A 22,288-nucleotide genomic window follows, 5' to 3' on the forward strand; every position below is an offset into this window, starting at 1 on the left:
TTTGACAGAACTAGAGCTGAACTAACGCCTTCAACGTTATTCACCAGTAATAACATTAATAACATTATTCACCAGTAATATCATTATTCACCAGTAAGAACATTATTATTCACCAGTAAGAACATTATTATTCACCAGTAATAACGTTATTCACCAGTAATATTATTATTCACCAGTAAGAACATTATTCACGTGTGTGTGCGCGTGTGTGTGTGTTTGTGTGTGTGTGTGTGTGAAGGATCAATAATCAGACGCTTCAGTCGTTCAAACTGCAGTGAAAATAAGTTTCAGTATTTTATTGAAAGTAAGCAATAAATAATACTGTGATAAAAATAGTTTATAAGTAACTCGTCTGTACATCAGTTACACGGCGACGACAGAGATTAAACCACAAACGCTAGCTACGCTACGGGAGACGCTCCGTCGCCGCGACGACCGGCCAGAGCGGTCGCCGCGACGACCGGCCGGAGCTGTCGCCGCGGCGACCCGGTGGAACCGTGCTGAGTTCAGACGTGGGGGCGTGGCCAGGGGAGGGGGCGTGGCCTCAGAAGAACAGGAAGCGACGAGACGTGGAGCGTGATAGATAATAAATAAGAGATGAGGAGAAAGTCGAGGCTCCGGATGAAATGTTTAAAAAGGTGAGGGGGCGGAGCCTCCGGGGTCAGGGGGGCGGAGCCTCCGGGGTCAGGAGCCCCCGGGGTCACAGTGAGGTCACGGTGAGGTCACGCAGAGGTCGCGGCGGCCGAAGCCTCGCTGAACTTGGTCCGTCCAAGGAGGCGCCGTGTTCGGACCGGCGTCCGAGCGGCTCTCCAGGTGAGAGGGGGCGGGGCCACGGCTGGGGGCGGGGCCACGGCTGGGGGCGGGGCCTGCAAACGGCCCCGCGACTCCTTCCTGCTACGATATATGGCTTATAATCGGTTTATTTTGGTATAAGAGGAGGCCACGGCCGTAATAAAATCATAAAATAAAGAGTTAAAAAAGCTCATTGGCTACAAAAAGGGTTAAAAAGCCGCAGCGGGGAGTGATTTAAGTCTTTAACGCGTATCAAAGTCACTTAGAGATTAGAGTTCCAGAATCAGAGGAGAAAACAAAACTTACATCTGCTCATAAAATCAGGATTATAGATATAAAAAGATTAGATAAAGTATCTGCTGGTAGAAATATACAAACTTCACTTCCGTCAAACTTAGCGGAGAATCAATGGATCTTCTTAGAAAACACAGAAAAAACATCTAAAACCGTCGACGGAGACGAGTCCTGGGGGGTCGGGTCTTGATGGGGGTCCAGGTCTGGTTCCTGGGGGTTCTGGGGTGGGGGGGGGGGGTTCCTGGGGGGTCCAGGTCTGGTTCCTGGGGGTTCTGGGGTGGGGGGGGGGGGTTCCTGGGGGTCCAGGTCTGGTTCCTGGGGGTTCTGGGGTGGGAGGGGGTTCCTGGGGGGTCCAGGTCTTCAGTTGGTCATCCGGGTCTTGAAGGCGGGGAATTCTCCATCGTCCTCGGACCAGCGGTTACCTATAGAAATAATGAGGACAAACTGAGACGGGGTTTGGGGGTTGAGGGGGGGGGGACACGTGAGGGGGGACAGAGACGGGGGGACAGGTGGGGGGGGGGGGGCGGTGATGGACGACGGGGGACAGACAAGGAAAGAGGCGTAGACGTGCGTTACTACGGCGACACCTGCAGGAAGAGAAGCTGCTGCTAGGAGAGGGGGCGGGGAATAAAGTGAATAAAGTCGAAATTTCGAGAATAAATTTCGTCGAAATTTCGAGAATAAATTTCGTCGAAATTTCGAGAATAAATTTCGTTGAAATTTCGAGAATAAAATTCGTCAAAATCTCGAGAATACATTTCGTCAAAATTTAGAGAATAAAATTCGACTTAACGCTGTGCTAGGAGAGGGGGCGGGGCTTACTGTTGTGCTAGGAGAGGAGACAGGGAATAAGGTGACTAAAGTCGAAATTTCGAGAATAAATTTCGTTGAAATTTCGAGGAATAAATTTCGTTGAAATTTCGAAAATAAAATTCATTGAAATTTCGAGAATTAAATTCGACTTAACGCTGTGCTAGAAGAGGGACCGGGGCTTAATGTAAGTTTCGTCGAAATTTCGAGAATACATTTCGTTGAAATTTCGAGGAATAAATTTCGTTGAAATTTCGAAAATAAAATTCGTCGAAATTTCGAGAATAAAATTCGTCGAAATTTCGAGAATAAAATTCGACTTAACGCTGTGCTAGGAGAGGGACCGGGGCTTAATGTAAACTTCGTCGAAATTTCGAGAATAAATTTCGTCGAAATATCAAGAATAAATTTCGTCCAAATATCGAGAATAAATTTTGTCGAAATTTCGAGAATACATTTTGTTGAAATTTCGAGAATACATTTCGTCGAAATTTCGAGAATACATTTCGTCGAAATTTCGAGAATACATTTTGAGAATAAAGTTCGACTTAACGCTGTGCTAGGAGAGGGGGCGGGGCTCACCGCTGTGCTAGGAGAGGAGGCGGGGAATAAAGTGAATAAAGTCGAAATTTCAAGAATAAATTTCGTCGAAATTTCGAGAATAAATTCCGTTGAAATTTCGAGAATAAAATTCGTCAAAATCTCGAGAATACATTTCGTCAAAATTTAGAGAATAAAATTCGACTTAACGCTGTGCTAGGAGAGGGGGCGGGGCTTACTGTTGTGCTAGGAGAGGAGACAGGGAATAAGGTGAATAAAGTCGAAATTTCGAGGAATAAATTTCGTTGAAATTTCGAAAATAAAATTCGTCGAAATTTCGAGAATAAAATTCGACTTAACGCTGTGCTAGGAGAGGGACCGGAGCTTAATGTAAATTTCGTCGAAATTTCGAGAATACATTTTGTTGAAATTTCGAGGAATAAATTTCGTTGAAATTTCGAAAATAAAATTCATTGAAATTTCGAGAATTAAATTCGACTTAACGCTGTGCTAGGAGAGGGACCGGGGCTTAATGTAAGTTTCGTCGAAATTTCGAGAATACATTTCGTTGAAATTTCGAGGAATAAATTTCGTTGAAATTTCGAAAATAAAATTCGTCGAAATTTCGAGAATAAAATTCGTCGAAATTTCGAGAATAAAATTCGACTTAACGCTGTGCTAGGAGAGGGACCGGGGCTTAATGTAAACTTCGTCGAAATTTCGAGAATAAATTTCGTCGAAATATCAAGAATAAATTTCGTCTAAATATCGAGAATAAATTTTGTCGAAATTTCGAGAATACATTTTGTTGAAATTTCGAGAATACATTTCGTCGAAATTTCGAGAATACATTTCGTCGAAATTTCGAGAATACATTTTGAGAATAAAGTTCGACTTAACGCTGTGCTAGGAGAGGGGGCGGGGCTTACCGCTGTGCTAGGAGAGGAGGCGGGGAATAAAGTGAATAAAGTCGAAATTTCAAGAATAAATTTCGTCGAAATTTCGAGAATAAATTCCGTTGAAATTTCGAGAATAAAATTCGTCAAAATCTCGAGAATACATTTCGTCAAAATTTAGAGAATAAAATTCGACTTAACGCTGTGCTAGGAGAGGGGGCGGGGCTTACTGTTGTGCTAGGAGAGGAGACAGGGAATAAGGTGAATAAAGTCGAAATTTCGAGAATAAATTTCGTTGAAATTTCGAGGAATAAATTTCGTTGAAATTTCGAAAATAAAATTCGTCGAAATTTCGAGAATAAAATTCGACTTAACACTGTGCTAGGAGAGGGACCGGGGCTTAATGTAAATTTCGTCGAAATTTCGAGAATACATTTCGTTGAAATTTCGAGGAATACATTTCGTTGATATTTCGAAAATAAAATTCGTCGAAATTTCGAGAATAAAATTCGTCGAAATTTCGAGAATAAAATTCGACTTAACGCTGTGCTAGGAGAGGGACCGGGGCTTAATGTAAACTTCGTCGAAATTTCGAGAATAAATTTCGTCCAAATATCGAGAATAAATTTTGTCGAAATTTCGAGAATACATTTTGTTGAAATTTCGAGAATACATTTCGTCGAAATTTCGAGAATACATTTTGAGAATAAAGTTCGACTTAACGCTGTGCTAGGAGAGGGGGCGGGGCTTAACGCTGTGTGCTAGGAGAGGGGCGGGGCTAACCGTGGTGCTAGCAGGATAGGGGGCGGGGCTTACCGTGTGCTAGCAGGAGAGGGGCTTACCGTGTGCTAGCAGGAGAGGGGGCGGGGCTTACCGTGTGCTAGCAGGAGAGGGGGCGGGGCTTACCGTGTGCTAGCAGGATAGGGGGCGGGGCTTACCGTGTGCTAGCAGGAGTACGTCCTGACGGCGGCCGAGTCGAGACGTTGGACACACTGACTTCCTGCAGCGAGTTGGAGGAAATCACATGCAGAAACAACATGCCATTAGTCAAGCAGTAGCAGCTGTTACCATGGTAACAGCAGCAGTAGCTGTTACCATGGTAACATCAGCAGCAGTAGCAGCAGAGCAGCCTGTGGTAGTGGTAGCAGCCAGGGGGGAACCGAGGAACCGAAGGAGTAAGGAGCCGAAAGGCCGAGGAACCAGAAGACTAAGGAACCAAAGGACTAAGGAACCAAAGGACTAAGGAACCAAAGGACTAAGGAACCAAAGGACTAAGGAACCAAAGGACTAAGGAACCAAAGGACTAAGGAACAAAAGGACTAAGGAACAAAAGGACTAAGGAACAAAAGGACTAAGGAACCAAAGGACTAAGGAACCAAAGGACTAAGGAACCAAAGGACTAAGGAACAAAAGGACTAAGGAACCAAAGGACTAAGGAACCAGAAGACTAAGGAACCAAAGGACTAAGGAACAAAAGGACTAAGGAACCAAAGGACTAAGGAACAAAAGGACTAAGGAACCAAAGGACTAAGGAACCAAAGGACTAAGGAACAAAAGGACTAAGGAACCAAAGGACTAAGGAACAAAAGGACTAAGGAACCAAAGGACTAAGGAACAAAAGGACTAAGGAACAAAAGGACTAAGGAACAAAAGGACTAAGGAACCAAAGGACTAAGGAACCAAAGGACTAAGGAACCAAAGGACTAAGGAACAAAAGGACTAAGGAACAAAAGGACTAAGGAACCAAAGGCCCCTAGGAACCCCCCAGTGTTGCATTCTGGGTAAACAAGCGTGTATTAGTGGGTGAGGCGTCTAACGACCCGTTCAACGCAGGAGTTACGGTGGCCGAGACCCGCCATTGCTGAAAATAAAAGAAACGCTGCAAATAAAAAGAAACCCCCCCCACCAACACCCGGCGCACCGGCCGAACCCGGGGACCCTCCCGCTGCAAATAAAATAAACCCAGCTGCAAATAAAATAAACCCAGCTGCAGATAAAATAAACCCAGCTGCAAATAAAATAAACGCCACTGCAAATAAAATAAACGCCACTGCAAATTTAAAAAAAAACGACGCAAATAAAAAAGCCACAACGGAAGTGAATTACCGGGGACTATTTTTGCTGATGCACCGGCGTTTTTTACGTGAGAGGAGAAGAAGACGAAGAGGACGTAAGTGAAAAGGAAGAAATAAGAAGGAGGAATAAGAAGAACAACGAACGAGAAAATAAGTGAAAAGGTTAGTGTTCAACGTCACTACGTGTAATTCTTAATGTGTTAGGCCAAAAACTAAATTTCGAGAATAAAGTTCAACTTAACGCTGTGCTAGGAGAGGAGGCGGGGAATAAAGTGAATAAAGTCGAAATTTCGAGAATAAATTTCGTCGAAATTTCGAGAATAAATTTCGTCGAAATTTCGAGAATACATTTCGTCGAAATTTCGAGGAATACATTTTGAGAATTTGGTCAAAATATCGAGGATAAATTTTTGTCGACATTTCGAGAATAAAGTTCAACTTAACGCTGTGCTAGGAGAGGGGGCGGGGCTTACTGTTGTGCTAGGAGAGGAGGCGGGGAATAAAGTGAATAAAGTCGAAATTTCGAGAATAAATTTTGTCGAAATTTTGAGAATACATTTCATCAAAATCTCAAGAATAAATTTCGTTGAAATTTCGAGGAATAAATTTCGAGAATAACCGAGGAACCGAAGGACTAAGGAACAAAAGGCCCCTAGGAACCGGTCAGGGGTGTTAGGCCAAAAACGCCGGTGCTTCGTCAAAAACAGTCCCTGGGAATTCACTTCCGTTGTGGCTTTTTTATTTGTGTCGTTTTATTTTATTTGCAGCAGCGTTTGTTTCTGTTTGCAGCGTTACTTTTATTTTTAGCAATGGCGGGTCTCGACCACCGTAGTGTTCTGGTACTGACACACACACACACACACACACACACACACACACACACACACACACACACACACACACACACACACACACACACACACACACACCCCTCTTACCGTCCAGGCTCCTCTTGGGCTGTGAGGACGGAGACGCCCCCCCGCCGCTGCTCGTCACCCTGAAGTTGTGGGGGAGGGTGTCGGCCCCGCCCATGGCCCCGCCCACTCCCATGGCCCCGCCCACTCCCATGGCCCCGCCCCCGGCCCCGCCCCTCACGTCCTTGGGCCGGAACTTCTTCCTCCAGGACGGGGCCCGGCGGAAGTTCTTATCGTCCTCCTGGGGGGGAGACGGGGTGAGAGGGGGAACTTCAGGGGTTCTGGGGGGTTTCTAGAGCTGGACCAGTTCTGGCTCTAGACCTGGTCCTGGTCCTGGTCCTGGACCAGTTCTGGCTCTAGACCAGGTCCTGGTCCTGGACCAGTTCTGGCTCTAGACCAGGTCCTGGTCCTGGACCAGTTCTGGCTCTAGACCAGGTCCTGGTCCTGGACCAGTTCTGGCTCTAGACCAGGTCCTGGTCCTGGACCAGTTCTGGCTCTAGACCAGGTCCTGGTCCTGGACCAGTTCTGGCTCTAGACCTGGTCCTGGTCCTGGACCAGTTCTGGCTCTAGACCAGGTCCTGGTCCTGGACCAGTTCTGGCTCTAGACCAGGTCCTGGTTCTGGTTCTCACCTCCTCCATCCTGCGGTCCGTGGCTCCGCCCAGCAGACCGTTGTACTCCCGCTCCAGCGCCGCCCGGGCCTGTAACCATGGAAACACCATCAGCACACGGTGGAGGAACCAACCAGGGTATGGAAGTGTATCGATTATATACAATCGCATCGAATTGTATCGGCTGAATATGTGATATACGTGATATATATCCAATATCACATTATATATATATATATATATATATATATATATATATATATATATATATATATATATATATATATATATATATGAATATCGTGATATATATCTGAATATCGTGATATATATATATATATATATAGATATATATATATATATATATATATATATATCTGAATATCATGATATATATCTGAATATCGTGATATATATCTGAATATCATGATATATATCTAATATCATGATATATATCTGAATATCGTGATATATACCTGAATATCGTGATGTATACCTGAATATCGTGATATCTAATATCATGATATATATCTGAATATCGTGATATATATCTGAATATCGTGATATATACCTGAATATCATGATATATATCTGAATATCGTGATATATATCTGAATATCATGATATATATCTGAATATCGTGATATATATCTGAATATCGTGATATATACCTGAATATCGTGATATATACCTGAATATCATGATATATATCTGAATATCGTGATATATATCTGAATATCATGATATATATCTGAATATCGTGATATATATCTGAATATCGTGATATATACCTGAATATCGTGATATATACCTGAATATCATGATATCTAATATCATGATATATATCTGAATATCGTGATATATATCTGAATATCGTGATATATACCTGAATATCATGATATATATCTGAATATCGTGATATATATACATGAATATCATGATATATATACCTGAATATCATGATGTATACCTGAATATCATGATATATATCTGAATATCGTGATATATATCTGAATATCGTGATATATACCTGAATATCGTGATACATACCTGAATATCGTGATATATACCTGAATATCGTGATATATATATCTGAATATCGTGATATATACCTGAATATCGTGATATATATATCTGAATATCGTGATATATACCTGAATATCGTGATATATATATCTGAATATCGTGATATATACCTGAATATCGTGATATATATATCTGAATATCGTGATATATACCTGAATATCGTGATATATATATCTGAATATCGTGATATATACCTGAATACCGAATTATTATTATTACCTGGGTGTTCTGCGTGGGGATTGAACCGGGTCTGATACCTGGTCGGTACCTGAGTGTTCTGGTACCTGAGTGTTCTGCGTGGTGAACCGGGTCAGTACCTGGGTGTTCTGCGTGGGGATCTGCAGCAGCAGCGCCATGGCGTTGTGGTCGAAGGTTTCGTCCAGGGCGATCAGCGCCCCGTGGACGCCGTGCTCGTACAGGTTAGCGCTGTATTCCTTCAGGCCGATGCTCTGGACCCAGGAGACGACCCGCTCATTACTCCACACCAGAACATCTGAAACAATCAAATAAAACACCAGGAGACGACCCGCTCGTTACTCCACACCAGAACATCTGAAAGGACAAGCAGCGTCTCAGAGAAGAGCGGCGAGGCAGCGGCGTTGGTTACCTTGCTGCTCCTGCTGCAACTCCTCCCTCTGAATATCCTGATATATACCTGAATATTGTGATATATACCTCAATATCGTGATATATACCTGAATATCGTGATATATACCTGAATATCGTGATATATACCTGAATATCGTGATATATACCTGAATATCGTGATATATACCTCAATATCGTGATATATACCTCAATATCCTGATATATATCTGAATATCGTGATATATACCTGAATATCGTGATATATATATATCTGAATATCATGATATATATCTGAATATCGTGATATATATCTGAATATCGTGATATATACCTGAATATCATGATATATATATCTGAATATCCTGATATATATCTGAATATCCTGATATATACCTGAATATCGTGATATATATATCTGAATATCGTGATATATATATCTGAATATCGTGATATATATATCTGAATATCATGATATATATCTGAATATCGTGATATCTGAATATCATGATATATATCTGAATATCGTGATATCTGAATATCATGATATATATCTGAATATCGTGATATATACCTGAATATCGTGATATATATATCTGAATATCATGATATATATCTGAATATCGTGATATATATCTGAATATCGTGATATATACCTGACTATCGTGATATATATATATCTGAATATCGTGATGTATATATCTGAATATCGTGATATATACCTGAATATCGTGATATATATCTGAATATCGTGATATATATATCTGAATATCGTGATATATATCTGAATATCGTGATATATATCTGAATATCGTGATATATATCTGAATATCGTGATATATATATCTGAATATCGTGATATATATATCTGAATATCGTGATATATATCTGAATATCGTGATATATATCTGAATATCGTGATATATATATCTGAATATCGTGATATATATTTGAATATCGTGATATATATCTGAATATCGTGATATATATCTGAATATCGTGATATATATCTGACACATCCTGACATATATGGTATGGTGAGATCTGTGTATCAGGCCTAGGTCTAGACCGGGTCTCAGCGGGGAGTGTTTCAGGGCAGAGCTAATGCTAACGCTGCGTAGCGGTAGCGTAGCGGCGGTTACCTTGCTGGTCCAGCGTCGACTCCTCCCTCTGAATATCGGTATATATGAGTGTTTAAGGGCAGAGCTAATGCTAACGCAGTGTAGCGTAGCTGTAGCGTAGCGATAGCGTAGCATTGTTACCTTGCTGGTCCAGCGTGGACTCCTCCCTCCGTCTCTCCAGCTCCTTCCTGTCGTAGTTCAGTCTCCGCAGACACATGACCCCGCACTGGAAGCTGTTCCTGCAGAACCAACAGAACCGGGTCAGAACCAGGTCAGAACCAACAGAACCGGGTCAGAACCAGAACCGGGTCAGAACCAGGTCAGAACCAACAGAACCGGGTCAGAACCAGAACCGGGTCAGAACCAGGTCAGAACCAACAGAACCGGATCAGAACCAGAACCACGTCAGAACCAGAACCGGGTCAGAACCAGAACCACAACCGGGTCAGTTGGGGCCTCCGGCGCCGTCTCTCCACGGGGGCTAGGGACCAGGGGGCGGGGCTAACTCACCTGTGGAAGCTGTCCACCATCTTCAGCTGTTAGGGGGCGGGGCCTACAGGGGGCGGGGCTAGGACCAGGGGGCGGGGCCAGGGCTAACTCACCTGTGGAAACTGTCCACCATCTTGAGCGGTTAGGGGGCGGGGCCTACAGGGGGCGGGGCTAGGACCAGGGGGCGGGGCCAGGGCTAACTCACCTGTGGAAGCTATCCACCATCTTGAGCGGTTAGGGGGCGGGGCCTACAGGGGGCGGGGCTAAGACCAGGGGGAGGGGCTAACTCACCTGTGGAAGCTATCCACCATCTTCAGCTGTTAGTGGGCGGGGCCTCCAGGGGGCGGGGCTAACTCACCTGTGGAAACTGTCCACCATCTTGAGCGGTTAGGGGGCGGGGCTAGGGACCAGGGGGCGGGGCTAACTCACCTGTGGAAGCTGTCCACCATCTTGAGCTGGCCCCGCAGGTCCTTCTTGGTCAGGTGGTCCAGCATCCGGGCGTCCACCAGAGACTCCATGAAGTAGGACCGGTACTGGGGCAGGCCCAGGCCCGGCAGCCACTCGTTCCCGATCCACTCGTGGTTCATGTCCCCGTAGGCCAGAGTCTGGGGGGGGAGACGGAGACACGTCAGAGATCAACGTCAGAGACCCGGAGACACGTCAGGGAGACACGTCAGAGATCAACGTCAGAGATCAACGCCCGGATTATTCATCACTCACTAATTACACCGAGGAGGAAGTGTGATGTCACGTTGATGCTAGTTTATTTCTGAGAGTAAAGACTCTGGGCTTTTCATGTGGTTTTAGTTCCATCACAATTAATTACCGTATTGGCCTGAATATAAGACGGTGTTTTTTACATTGAAAGACTGAAAAAGTGGGGGTCGTCTTACATTCGGGGTCTAGACGTTATACCCATCACAACGCTAGATGGAGCCAGATATCTTTAAAGCCAATGCTGAACTAAACTCCCCAGGACAAAGCCAACCCCTGTCACGAAGAGGAAAAATAAAAATAGTATAAGAAAGAAAAAAGAAGAAAATAAGAGAAGAGATAACAGAAAGTGGAGAAACGTAGTTTCTCCAATCAGGAGAAAAGTGGGTGAAGATCGGCAGGTGAACCGGCAGCTGAGGAGAAGTTATGATGCAAACTTCAACATGATGGTTTAATGAGGCAAAATAACAGGCTTTTTCTCTCCAATATATTGTTATAATCATTTGTTTCAGATGTACTGTCATTATTTTCTGTATAAAAAGTGAATTTGGTGTTCAAAAAGTCTTTTTTCAAACTTGAGTCTTGAAAAAGAGGGTTGTCTTATATTCGGGACAATACGGTAGTTTCTGGACTTGAACCACCGATTTTGATGAATGAAGGTAACAAAAAGGGTTAGTAATCATTTAAGCTGGTTTTAATGCTTTATTCCATCATCCATCCATCCATCCATCCATCCATCCATCCATCCATCCTTTCATCCATCCATCCATCCATCCATCCATCCATCCTTTCATCCATCCATCCTGATCTGCATTTAATCAGTTTATATAAAATTAATACAAATACGTTTAATTATAAACTGATCAACTTAATTCATCACGTCTGACACTGTCCTGGACATCAAACACTAATAATTATATCAATAGTGGTTTTTACTACTTTGTTTTTCTTTTAAATATATGTTTTAATCTATATTCCTCTTTATTTTTGAGATGATCTCCGTCAGGAAACCTCCCTGATCAAACGTTTGTATTTCCAAGAGATAAAAACAGTTTTGTGACCGATTCTTTAATTATTGGACTAAATAACCTCTAAACTCTCAGATCAATAACCAGGGATAGAGATGGAGGGTCAGAGGTCGTGACCCCTGACCCCTCACAGGCCGACTGTGAGGGGTCAGGGGTCAGAGGTCACGAGTTCTGCTGCTGTAAAACCCAGCAAAGCCTCGTCTCCACCAGACTCTCAGGCTCCTCCCCATCAGGCTCCTCCCCCTCCCCTCAGGCTCTGAACTAAATGAACCAAACTGAACCAAACTGACCAAACTGAACCAAACTGAACCTAATGAGCCAAACTCAACTAAACGAGCCAAACTGAACCAAATGGAACCTAACTGTACTAAACGAGCCCGAAGAACAAAACTGAATCAAACGAGCCAAACTGAACCTAATGAGCCAAATAAAACCGAACTGAACTAAACGAACCAAATTGAAATAAACGAACCAAACTGAACTAAACGAACCAAACTGAACCAAATGGACCAAACTGAACAAAACGAACCAAACTGAACCAAACGAACCAAACTGAACCAAACGGACCAAACTGAACTAAACAAACCAAACTGAACCAAACGAACCAAACTGAACCAAACTGTACCAAACTGAACCAAACTGAACCAAACAAGCCAAACGGACCAAACTGAAATAAACGAACCAAACGGTACCAAACTGAACTAAACGAACCAAACTGAACCAAACGGACCAAACTGAACCAAATGGACCAAACTGAACCAAACGGACCAAACTGAACTAAACGAACCAAACTGAACCAAACGGTACCAAACTGAACTAAACGAACCAAACTGAACCAAACGGACCAAACTGAACCTAATGAGCCAAACTGAACTAAACGAGCCAGAAGAACAAAACTGAATCAAACGAGCCAAACTGAATCAAACGAGCCAAACTGAAACCAAACAACCCAAACGGACTAAACTGAACTAAACGAACCAAACTGAACCAAACTGAACTAAACGAACCAAACTGAACCTAATGAGCCAAACTGTACCAAACTGAATCAAACGGACCAAACTGAACCAAACTGAACTAAACGGACCAAACTGAACTAAACGAACCAAACTGAACCTAATGAGCCAAACTGTACCAAACTGAATCAAACGGACCAAACTGAACCAAACTGAACTAAACGGACTAAACTGAACTAAACGAACCAAACGGTACCAAACTGAACTAAACGAACCAAACTGAATCAAACGGACCAAACTGAACCAAACTGAACTAAACGGACCAAACTCAACCAAACTGAACTAAACAAGCCAAACAGACCAAATTAAACCAAACGGACCAAACTGAACCTAATGAGCCAAACTGTACCAAAATGAACCAAACGGAACTAAACAAGCCAAACAGACCAAACTAACCAAACTGAACCAAACGGACCAAACTCAACTAAACGAACCAAACTGAACCTAATGAGCCAAACTGTACCAAACTAAACCAAACTGAACTAAACAAGCCAAACGGACCAAACTGAAATAAACGAACCAAACGGTACAAAACAAGCCAAACGGACCAAACTGTACCAAACTGAACCTAACGACCCAAACTCAACTAAACGAGCCAAACTGAACCAAATGGAACCTAACTGTACTAAACGAGCCAGAAGAACAAAACTGAATCAAACGAGCCAAACTGAACCTAATGAGCCAAATAAAACCGAACTGAACTAAACGGACCAAATTGAAATAAACGAACCAAACGGTACCAAACTGAACTAAACGAACTAAACGAACCAAACTGAACCAAACGAACCAAACTGAACCAAACGAACCAAACTGAACCAAACGGACCAAACTGAACCAAACGGACCAAACTGTACCAAACGAACCAAACTGTACCAAACGAACCAAACTAGCCAAACTGAACCAAACTGTACCAAACGAACCAAACTGTACCAAACTGAACCAAACAAGCCAAACGGACCAAACTGAAATAAACGAACCAAACGGTACCAAACTGAACTAAACGAACCAAACTGAACCAAACGGACCAAACTGAACCAAACGGACCAAACTGAACCAAATGGACCAAACTGAACCAAACGGACCAAACTAAACCAAACGAACCAAACTGAACCAAATGGACCAAACTGAACCAAACTGAACTAAATGGACCAAACTGAACCAAACGGACCAAATTGAACAAAACTGACCAAATTGAACCAAACTGAACCTAATGAGCCAAACTGTACCAAACTAAACCAAACTGAACTAAACAAGCCAAACGGACCAAACTGAAATAAACGAACCAAACGGTACAAAACAAGCCAAACGGACCAAACTGTACCAAACTGAACCTAACGACCCAAACTCAACTAAACGAGCCAAACTGAACCAAATGGAACCTAACTGTACTAAACGAGCCAGAAGAACAAAACTGAATCAAACGAGCCAAACTGAACCTAATGAGCCAAATAAAACTGAACTGAACTAAACGGACCAAATTGAAATAAACGAACCAAACGGTACCAAACTGAACTAAACGAACCAAACTGAACCAAACGGACCAAACTGAACCAAATGGACCAAACTGAACCAAACGAACCAAACTGAACCAAACGAACCAAACTGAACCAAACGGACCAAACTGAACCAAAAGAACCAAACTGTACCAAACGAACCAAACTGAACCAAACGAACCAAACAAGCCAAACGGACCAAACTGAAATAAACGAACCAAACGGTACCAAACTGAACTAAACAAGCCAAACGGACCAAACTGAACTAAACGAACCAAACTGAACCAAACTGAACCAAACAAGCCAAACGGACCAAACTGAACTAAACGAACCAAACTGAACCAAACGGACCAAAGTGAACCAAATGGACCAAACTGAACCAAACGAACCAAACTGAACCAAACAAGCCAAACGGACCAAACTGAAATAAACGAACCAAACGGTACCAAACTGAACTAAACAAACCAAACTGAACCAAACGGACCAAACTGAACCAAATGGACCAAACTGAACCAAACGGACCAAACTGAACTAAACGACCCAAACTGAACCTAATGAGCCAAACTGTACCAAACTGAACCAAACGGACCAAACTGAACTAAACAAGTCAAACAGACCAAACTGAACCAAATGGACCAAACTGAACCAAATGGACCAAACTGAACCAAACGAACCAAACTGAACCAAACGAACCAAACGAACCAAACTGAACCAAACTGAACCAAACTGTACCAAACTGAACCAAACTGTACCAAACTGAACCAAACTGTACCAAACGAACCAAACTGTACCAAACTGAACCAAACGGACCAAAGTGAACCAAATGGACCAAACGGACCAAACTGAACCAAACGGACCAAACTGAACCAAATGGACCAAACTGAACCAAACGAACCAAACTGAACCAAACGAACCAAACTGAACCAAACTGTACCAAACTGTACCAAACGGACCAAACTGAACCAAACGGACCAAAGTGAACCAAATGGACCAAACTGAACCAAACGAACCAAACTGTACCAAACGGACCAAACTGAAATAAACGAACCAAACGGTACCAAACTGAACTAAACGAACCAAACTGAACCAAACGGACCAAACTGAACCAAATGGACCAAACTGAACCAAACGGACCAAACTGAACTAAACGAACCAAACTGAACCAAACGGTACCAAACTGAACTAAACGAACCAAACTGAACCAAACGGACCAAACTGAACCTAATGAGCCAAACTGAACTAAACGAACCAAACTGAACCAAACGGACCAAACTGAACCAAATGGACCAAACTGAACCAAACGGACCAAACTGAACGAAACAAACCAAACGGACCAAACTGAACCAAACGAACCAAACTGAACCAAACTGAACCAAACGGATCAAACTGATCCAAATGGACCAAACTGAACCAAACGGACCAAATTGAACCAAACTGACCAAATTGAACCAAACTGAACCAAACTGAACCAAATGGACCAAACTGAACCAAACTGAACCAAACGAACCAAACTGAACCAAACGAACCAAACTGAACCAAACGGACCAAACTGAACCAAACGGACCAAACTGTACCAAACGAACCAAACTGTACCAAACGAACCAAACTAGCCAAACTGAACCAAACTGTACCAAACGAACCAAACTGTACCAAACTGAACCAAACAAGCCAAACGGACCAAACTGAAATAAACGAACCAAACGGTACCAAACTGAACTAAACGAACCAAACTGAACCAAACGGACCAAACTGAACCAAACGGACCAAACTGAACCAAATGGACCAAACTGAACCAAACGGACCAAACTAAACCAAACGAACCAAACTGAACCAAATGGACCAAACTGAACCAAACTGAACTAAATGGACCAAACTGAACCAAACGGACCAAATTGAACAAAACTGACCAAATTGAACCAAACTGAACCTAATGAGCCAAACTGTACCAAACTAAACCAAACTGAACTAAACAAGCCAAACGGACCAAACTGAAATAAACGAACCAAACGGTACAAAACAAGCCAAACGGACCAAACTGTACCAAACTGAACCTAACGACCCAAACTCAACTAAACGAGCCAAACTGAACCAAATGGAACCTAACTGTACTAAACGAGCCAGAAGAACAAAACTGAATCAAACGAGCCAAACTGAACCTAATGAGCCAAATAAAACTGAACTGAACTAAACGGACCAAATTGAAATAAACGAACCAAACGGTACCAAACTGAACTAAACGAACCAAACTGAACCAAACGGACCAAACTGAACCAAATGGACCAAACTGAACCAAACGAACCAAACTGAACCAAACGAACCAAACTGAACCAAACGGACCAAACTGAACCAAAAGAACCAAACTGTACCAAACGAACCAAACTGAACCAAACGAACCAAACAAGCCAAACGGACCAAACTGAAATAAACGAACCAAACGGTACCAAACTGAACTAAACAAGCCAAACGGACCAAACTGAACTAAACGAACCAAACTGAACCAAACTGAACCAAACAAGCCAAACGGACCAAACTGAACTAAACGAACCAAACTGAACCAAACGGACCAAAGTGAACCAAATGGACCAAACTGAACCAAACGAACCAAACTGAACCAAACAAGCCAAACGGACCAAACTGAAATAAACGAACCAAACGGTACCAAACTGAACTAAACAAACCAAACTGAACCAAACGGACCAAACTGAACCAAATGGACCAAACTGAACCAAACGGACCAAACTGAACTAAACGACCCAAACTGAACCTAATGAGCCAAACTGTACCAAACTGAACCAAACGGACCAAACTGAACTAAACAAGTCAAACAGACCAAACTGAACCAAATGGACCAAACTGAACCAAATGGACCAAACTGAACCAAACGAACCAAACTGAACCAAACGAACCAAACTGAACCAAACGAACCAAACTGAACCAAACTGTACCAAACTGAACCAAACTGTACCAAACTGAACCAAACTGTACCAAACGAACCAAACTGTACCAAACTGAACCAAACGGACCAAAGTGAACCAAATGGACCAAACGGACCAAACTGAACCAAACGGACCAAACTGAACCAAATGGACCAAACTGAACCAAACGAACCAAACTGAACCAAACGAACCAAACTGAACCAAACTGTACCAAACTGTACCAAACGGACCAAACTGAACCAAACGGACCAAAGTGAACCAAATGGACCAAACTGAACCAAACGAACCAAACTGTACCAAACGGACCAAACTGAAATAAACGAACCAAACGGTACCAAACTGAACTAAACGAACCAAACTGAACCAAACGGACCAAACTGAACCAAATGGACCAAACTGAACCAAACGGACCAAACTGAACTAAACGAACCAAACTGAACCAAACGGTACCAAACTGAACTAAACGAACCAAACTGAACCAAACGGACCAAACTGAACCTAATGAGCCAAACTGAACTAAACGAACCAAACTGAACCAAACGGACCAAACTGAACCAAATGGACCAAACTGAACCAAACGGACCAAACTGAACGAAACAAACCAAACGGACCAAACTGAACCAAACGAACCAAACTGAACCAAACTGAACCAAACGGATCAAACTGATCCAAATGGACCAAACTGAACCAAACGGACCAAATTGAACCAAACTGACCAAATTGAACCAAACTGAACCAAACTGAACCAAACGGATCAAACTGATCCAAATGGACCAAACTGAACTAAACGGACCAAATTGAAACAAACTGAACTAAATGAGCCAAACTGAACTGAACTGAACCAAACTGAACTAAATTGTACCAGACGGGCCAAACAAGCCGGACTTTAGGGGTCAGTCCTGCTTGGGCAGAGTGTGGCGGTCTAGTGCCCCCCCCCCCCCCCCCCCAGAGAACAGAGGTGACAGGGTGAGGGTCTAGTGTGCCCCCCCCCCCCCCCCCCAGAGAACAGAGGTGACAGGGTGAGGGTCTAGTGCCCCCCCCCCCCAGAGAACAGAGGTGACAGGGTGAGGGTCTAGTGCCCCCCCCCCCCAGAGAACAGAGGTGACAGGGTGAGGGTCTAGTGTGCCCCCCCCCCCCAGAGAAAGTGACAGGGTGAGGGTTTTGGGGGCGTGTCCAAACCTGGGCCCAGCTGCCCTCGTCGTCGTCCTGGTGTTAGGTGGTTAGAGTGAGCGTGGTGAGAAGAACAGAAACGAGGGGTTAGTGAGGCAGCAGAGCCGGTTAGAAAACACCAACTAAACACTCGCTGGGAAAGAATAAAAGGAAAATAACAAGCAAGATCCGTAAATGAAACAGAAATAACAGAAAATAAAAATGGTGAGAACGGTGCAGGTTATCCACCCGTCTGGTACAGAACGGTGCAGGTTATCCACACCGTCTGGTACAGAACGGTGCAGGTTATCCACCCGTCTGGTACAGAACGGTGCAGGTTATCCACCCGTCTGGTACAGAACGGTGCAGGTTATCCACCCGTCTGGTACAGAACGGTGCAGGTTATCCACCCGTCTGGTACAGAACGGTGCAGGTTATCCACACCGTCTGGTACAGAACGGTGCAGGTTATCCACACCCGTCTGGTACAGAACGGTGCAGGTTATCCACCCGTCTGGTACAGAACGGTGCAGGTTATCCACCCGTCTGGTACAGAACGGTGCAGGTTATCCACCCGTCTGGTACAGAACGGTGCAGGTTATCCACCCGTCTGGTACAGAACGGTGCAGGTTATCCACACCGTCTGGTACAGAACGGTGCAGGTTATCCACCCGTCTGGTACAGAACGGTGCAGGTTATCCACCCGTCTGGTACAGAACGGTGCAGGTGATCCACACCGTCTGGTACAGAACGGTGCAGGTTATCCACCCGTCTGGTACAGAACGGTGCAGGTTATCCTCCCGTCTGGTACAGAACGGTGCAGGTTATCCACACCCGTCTGGTACAGAACGGTGCAGGTTATCCACCCGTCTGGTACAGAACGGTGCAGGTTATCCACACGTCTGGTACACGGCAGAATAATAAAGGAGCTCCTTCAGTACGACGGCCGTCTTAACGTTTTACAGACAATTACCAGACGGCCAGTCCTAAAATAATGACGAAGTTAAAATGTTAAACTGCAATAGATCAAAATAGATTCTATTATCGATAAAGACCCAGAGAACTGGTCTGACGGCAGCTGAAACACAGCTGAGCTCACACTCATGAAGCATCGCGGTAACTAGGGGTGTAACAATATATATAATACATATATCTGCCACGAAATGTCGCGATACAAAAACATCACGATACGTGTCGTGGAGGCGACAAACGTTAGCAGATACTGGGTTATTAATATGAATATATTGGTTATTAATATGAATATACTGGGTTATTAATATGAATATATTGGGTTATTAATATGAATATATTGTTATTAATATGAATATATTGGTTATTAATATGAATATATTGGGTTATTAATATGAATATATTGGGTTATTAATATGAATATATTGGTTATTAATATGAATATATTGGTTATTAATATGAATATATTGGGTTATTAATATGAATATATTGGGTTATTAATATGAATATATTGGTTATTAATATGAATATATTGGGTTATTAATATGAATATATTGGTTATTAATATGAATATATTGGTTATTAATATGAATATATTGGTTATTAATATGAATATATTGGGTTATTAATGTGAATATATTGGTTATTAATATGAATATATTGGTTATTAATATGAATATATTGTTATTAATATGAATATATTGGGTTTGTAATATGAATATATTGTTATTAATATGAATATACTGGGTTATTAATATGAATATATTGTTATTAATATGAATATATTGGGTTTGTAATATGAATATATTGGTTATTAATATGAATATATTGGGTTATTAATATGAATATATTGTTATTAATATGAATATACTGGGTTATTAATATGAATATATTGGTTATTAATATGAATATATTGGTTATTAATATGAATATATTGTTATTAATATGAATATATTGTTATTAATATGAATATATTGGGTTATTAATATGAATATATTGGTTATTAATATGAATATATTGGTTATTAATATGAATATATTGGGTTATTAATATGAATATATTGGGTTATTAATATGAATATATTGTTATTAATATGAATATATTGGTTATTAATATGAATATATTGGGTTATTAATATGAATATATTGGGTTATTAATATGAATATATTGGGTTATTAATATGAATATATTGGTTATTAATATGAATATATTGGTTATTAATATGAATATATTGGTTATTAATATGAATATATTGGTTATTAATATGAATATATTGGTTATTAATATGAATATATTGGGTTATTAATATGAATATATTGGGTTTGTAATATGAATATATTATTTACTAGTAACATCTATTGGTGCAGCGGGATCACGTGACGACCTCGACCCGCGGACCAAAATCTGACTTCGCTCTAGAAACTAGTGTCGTTTTGATCCCGGGACTCTTGGGGGTTTTGAGCTCCCAACTTTTACTGATCAGGTGATCAGGAATCAATGTTTCTGATGTAAAGATTGTGTCGTCCCCGACGGTGAGAGGATGAAACGATACCGGGTTCTCCTTACGACCTCAGGTGGAGCAGCTGAAGCTCTGAGCTCTGGAGAAGATCAATAACAGTCATGTGGGACTTTTCAGAGTTTATTTATTTGCCTTTATTCACAAAATTTCGCCTTTTTTGTCAACATTTCGACTTTTGTTCGGAAAATTTCGCCTTTTTTCACGAAACTTTCTTTTTTATCGTATCGTTATCGTGAGATTAGTGTATCGTTACACCCCTAGTGGTAACCGACGGCAACCGGAGACCAGGGAGGACCCGCCTCGTTTCAGGCAGCTTCAAACGAGGCCAGAACCGGACCAGAACCGGACCAGAACCGGACCAGAACCGGACCAGAACCGGGTCAGAACCGGACCAGAACCGGGTCAGAACCGGACCAGAACCGGGCCAGAACCGGGCCAGAACCGGACCAGAACCGGACCAGAACCGGGTCAGAACCGGACCAGAACCGGGTCAGAACCGGACCAGAACCGGGTCAGAACCGGACCAGAACCGGACCAGAACCGGACCAGAACCGGACCAGAACCGGACCAGAACCGGACCAGAACCGGACCAGAACCGGACCAGAACCCAGCCAGAACCAGGTCCACTAACCGTGGGGGGCGTGGCTGCCAAATGCTCCATCTCCTCATGCGTGACCCAAACGTTCCCCGTGCTCTGATCACGTGACCCCGGGCGAGAGAGGGGAAAGTGGAGGAAGAGAGAAAGATCAGATTGATGTTAGACTGAAAGCAGATCAATGGTTAGTGCAGGTTAATCAGTTAATCAGTTAATCAATCAGTTAATCCATCATCACAAAGCCATGCTCATGTTTAAAACAGCGCAATTTATGTTTAAAATCAACAATAAAACCCTTCCTGAGCAGAGTTAGAAATATGAAACTAGAAAAGTCCTTTTTCGAGCCTCGTGGCCCAAAGAGCCGGTGTTTACGTCTGGTTTCTGTGGCGCAAACCAACAGGTGGTTACCATGGTTACCACCTGTTACCACGGTAACAGGCGGTAACCACGGTAACAGGTGGTAACCACGGTAACAGGTGGTAACCACGGTAACAGGTGGTAACTAGTGATGCACCGAAATGAAAATTTGTGGCCGAAACCGAAACCGAAAATAATAATAAACACTCGGCCGAATACCGAACATGGTTCTTCAGCCGTTTTTCATTTATTTTCCCAATTTCTTCACCATTGTATAACTCAAATACATTTGATTCATGCTTTTC

The 22,288-nt window shown here is 42.6% G+C and overlaps 1 protein-coding gene across 1 annotated transcript in view; it reads right to left on the minus strand.

Moving 5' to 3' along the window:
• Positions 1–270: 270 nt before the first annotated feature.
• ppfia1 (PTPRF interacting protein alpha 1) overlaps positions 271–22,288 on the minus strand; it is a 92,721-nt gene continuing 70,703 nt past the window's right edge. Inside the window, 8 exon segments of the mRNA XM_061707189.1 lie at positions 271–1,508; positions 6,346–6,562; positions 6,952–7,020; positions 8,334–8,509; positions 9,864–9,961; positions 10,641–10,816; positions 18,575–18,601; positions 21,663–21,725. Of these exon segments, the coding sequence (XP_061563173.1) occupies positions 1,447–1,508; positions 6,346–6,562; positions 6,952–7,020; positions 8,334–8,509; positions 9,864–9,961; positions 10,641–10,816; positions 18,575–18,601; positions 21,663–21,725 (888 nt within the window). The 3' untranslated portion in view covers positions 271–1,446.

Source organism: Cololabis saira, chromosome 2, assembly GCF_033807715.1.
Source record: "Cololabis saira isolate AMF1-May2022 chromosome 2, fColSai1.1, whole genome shotgun sequence".
NCBI classification, from domain to species: Eukaryota; Metazoa; Chordata; class Actinopteri; order Beloniformes; family Belonidae; genus Cololabis; species Cololabis saira.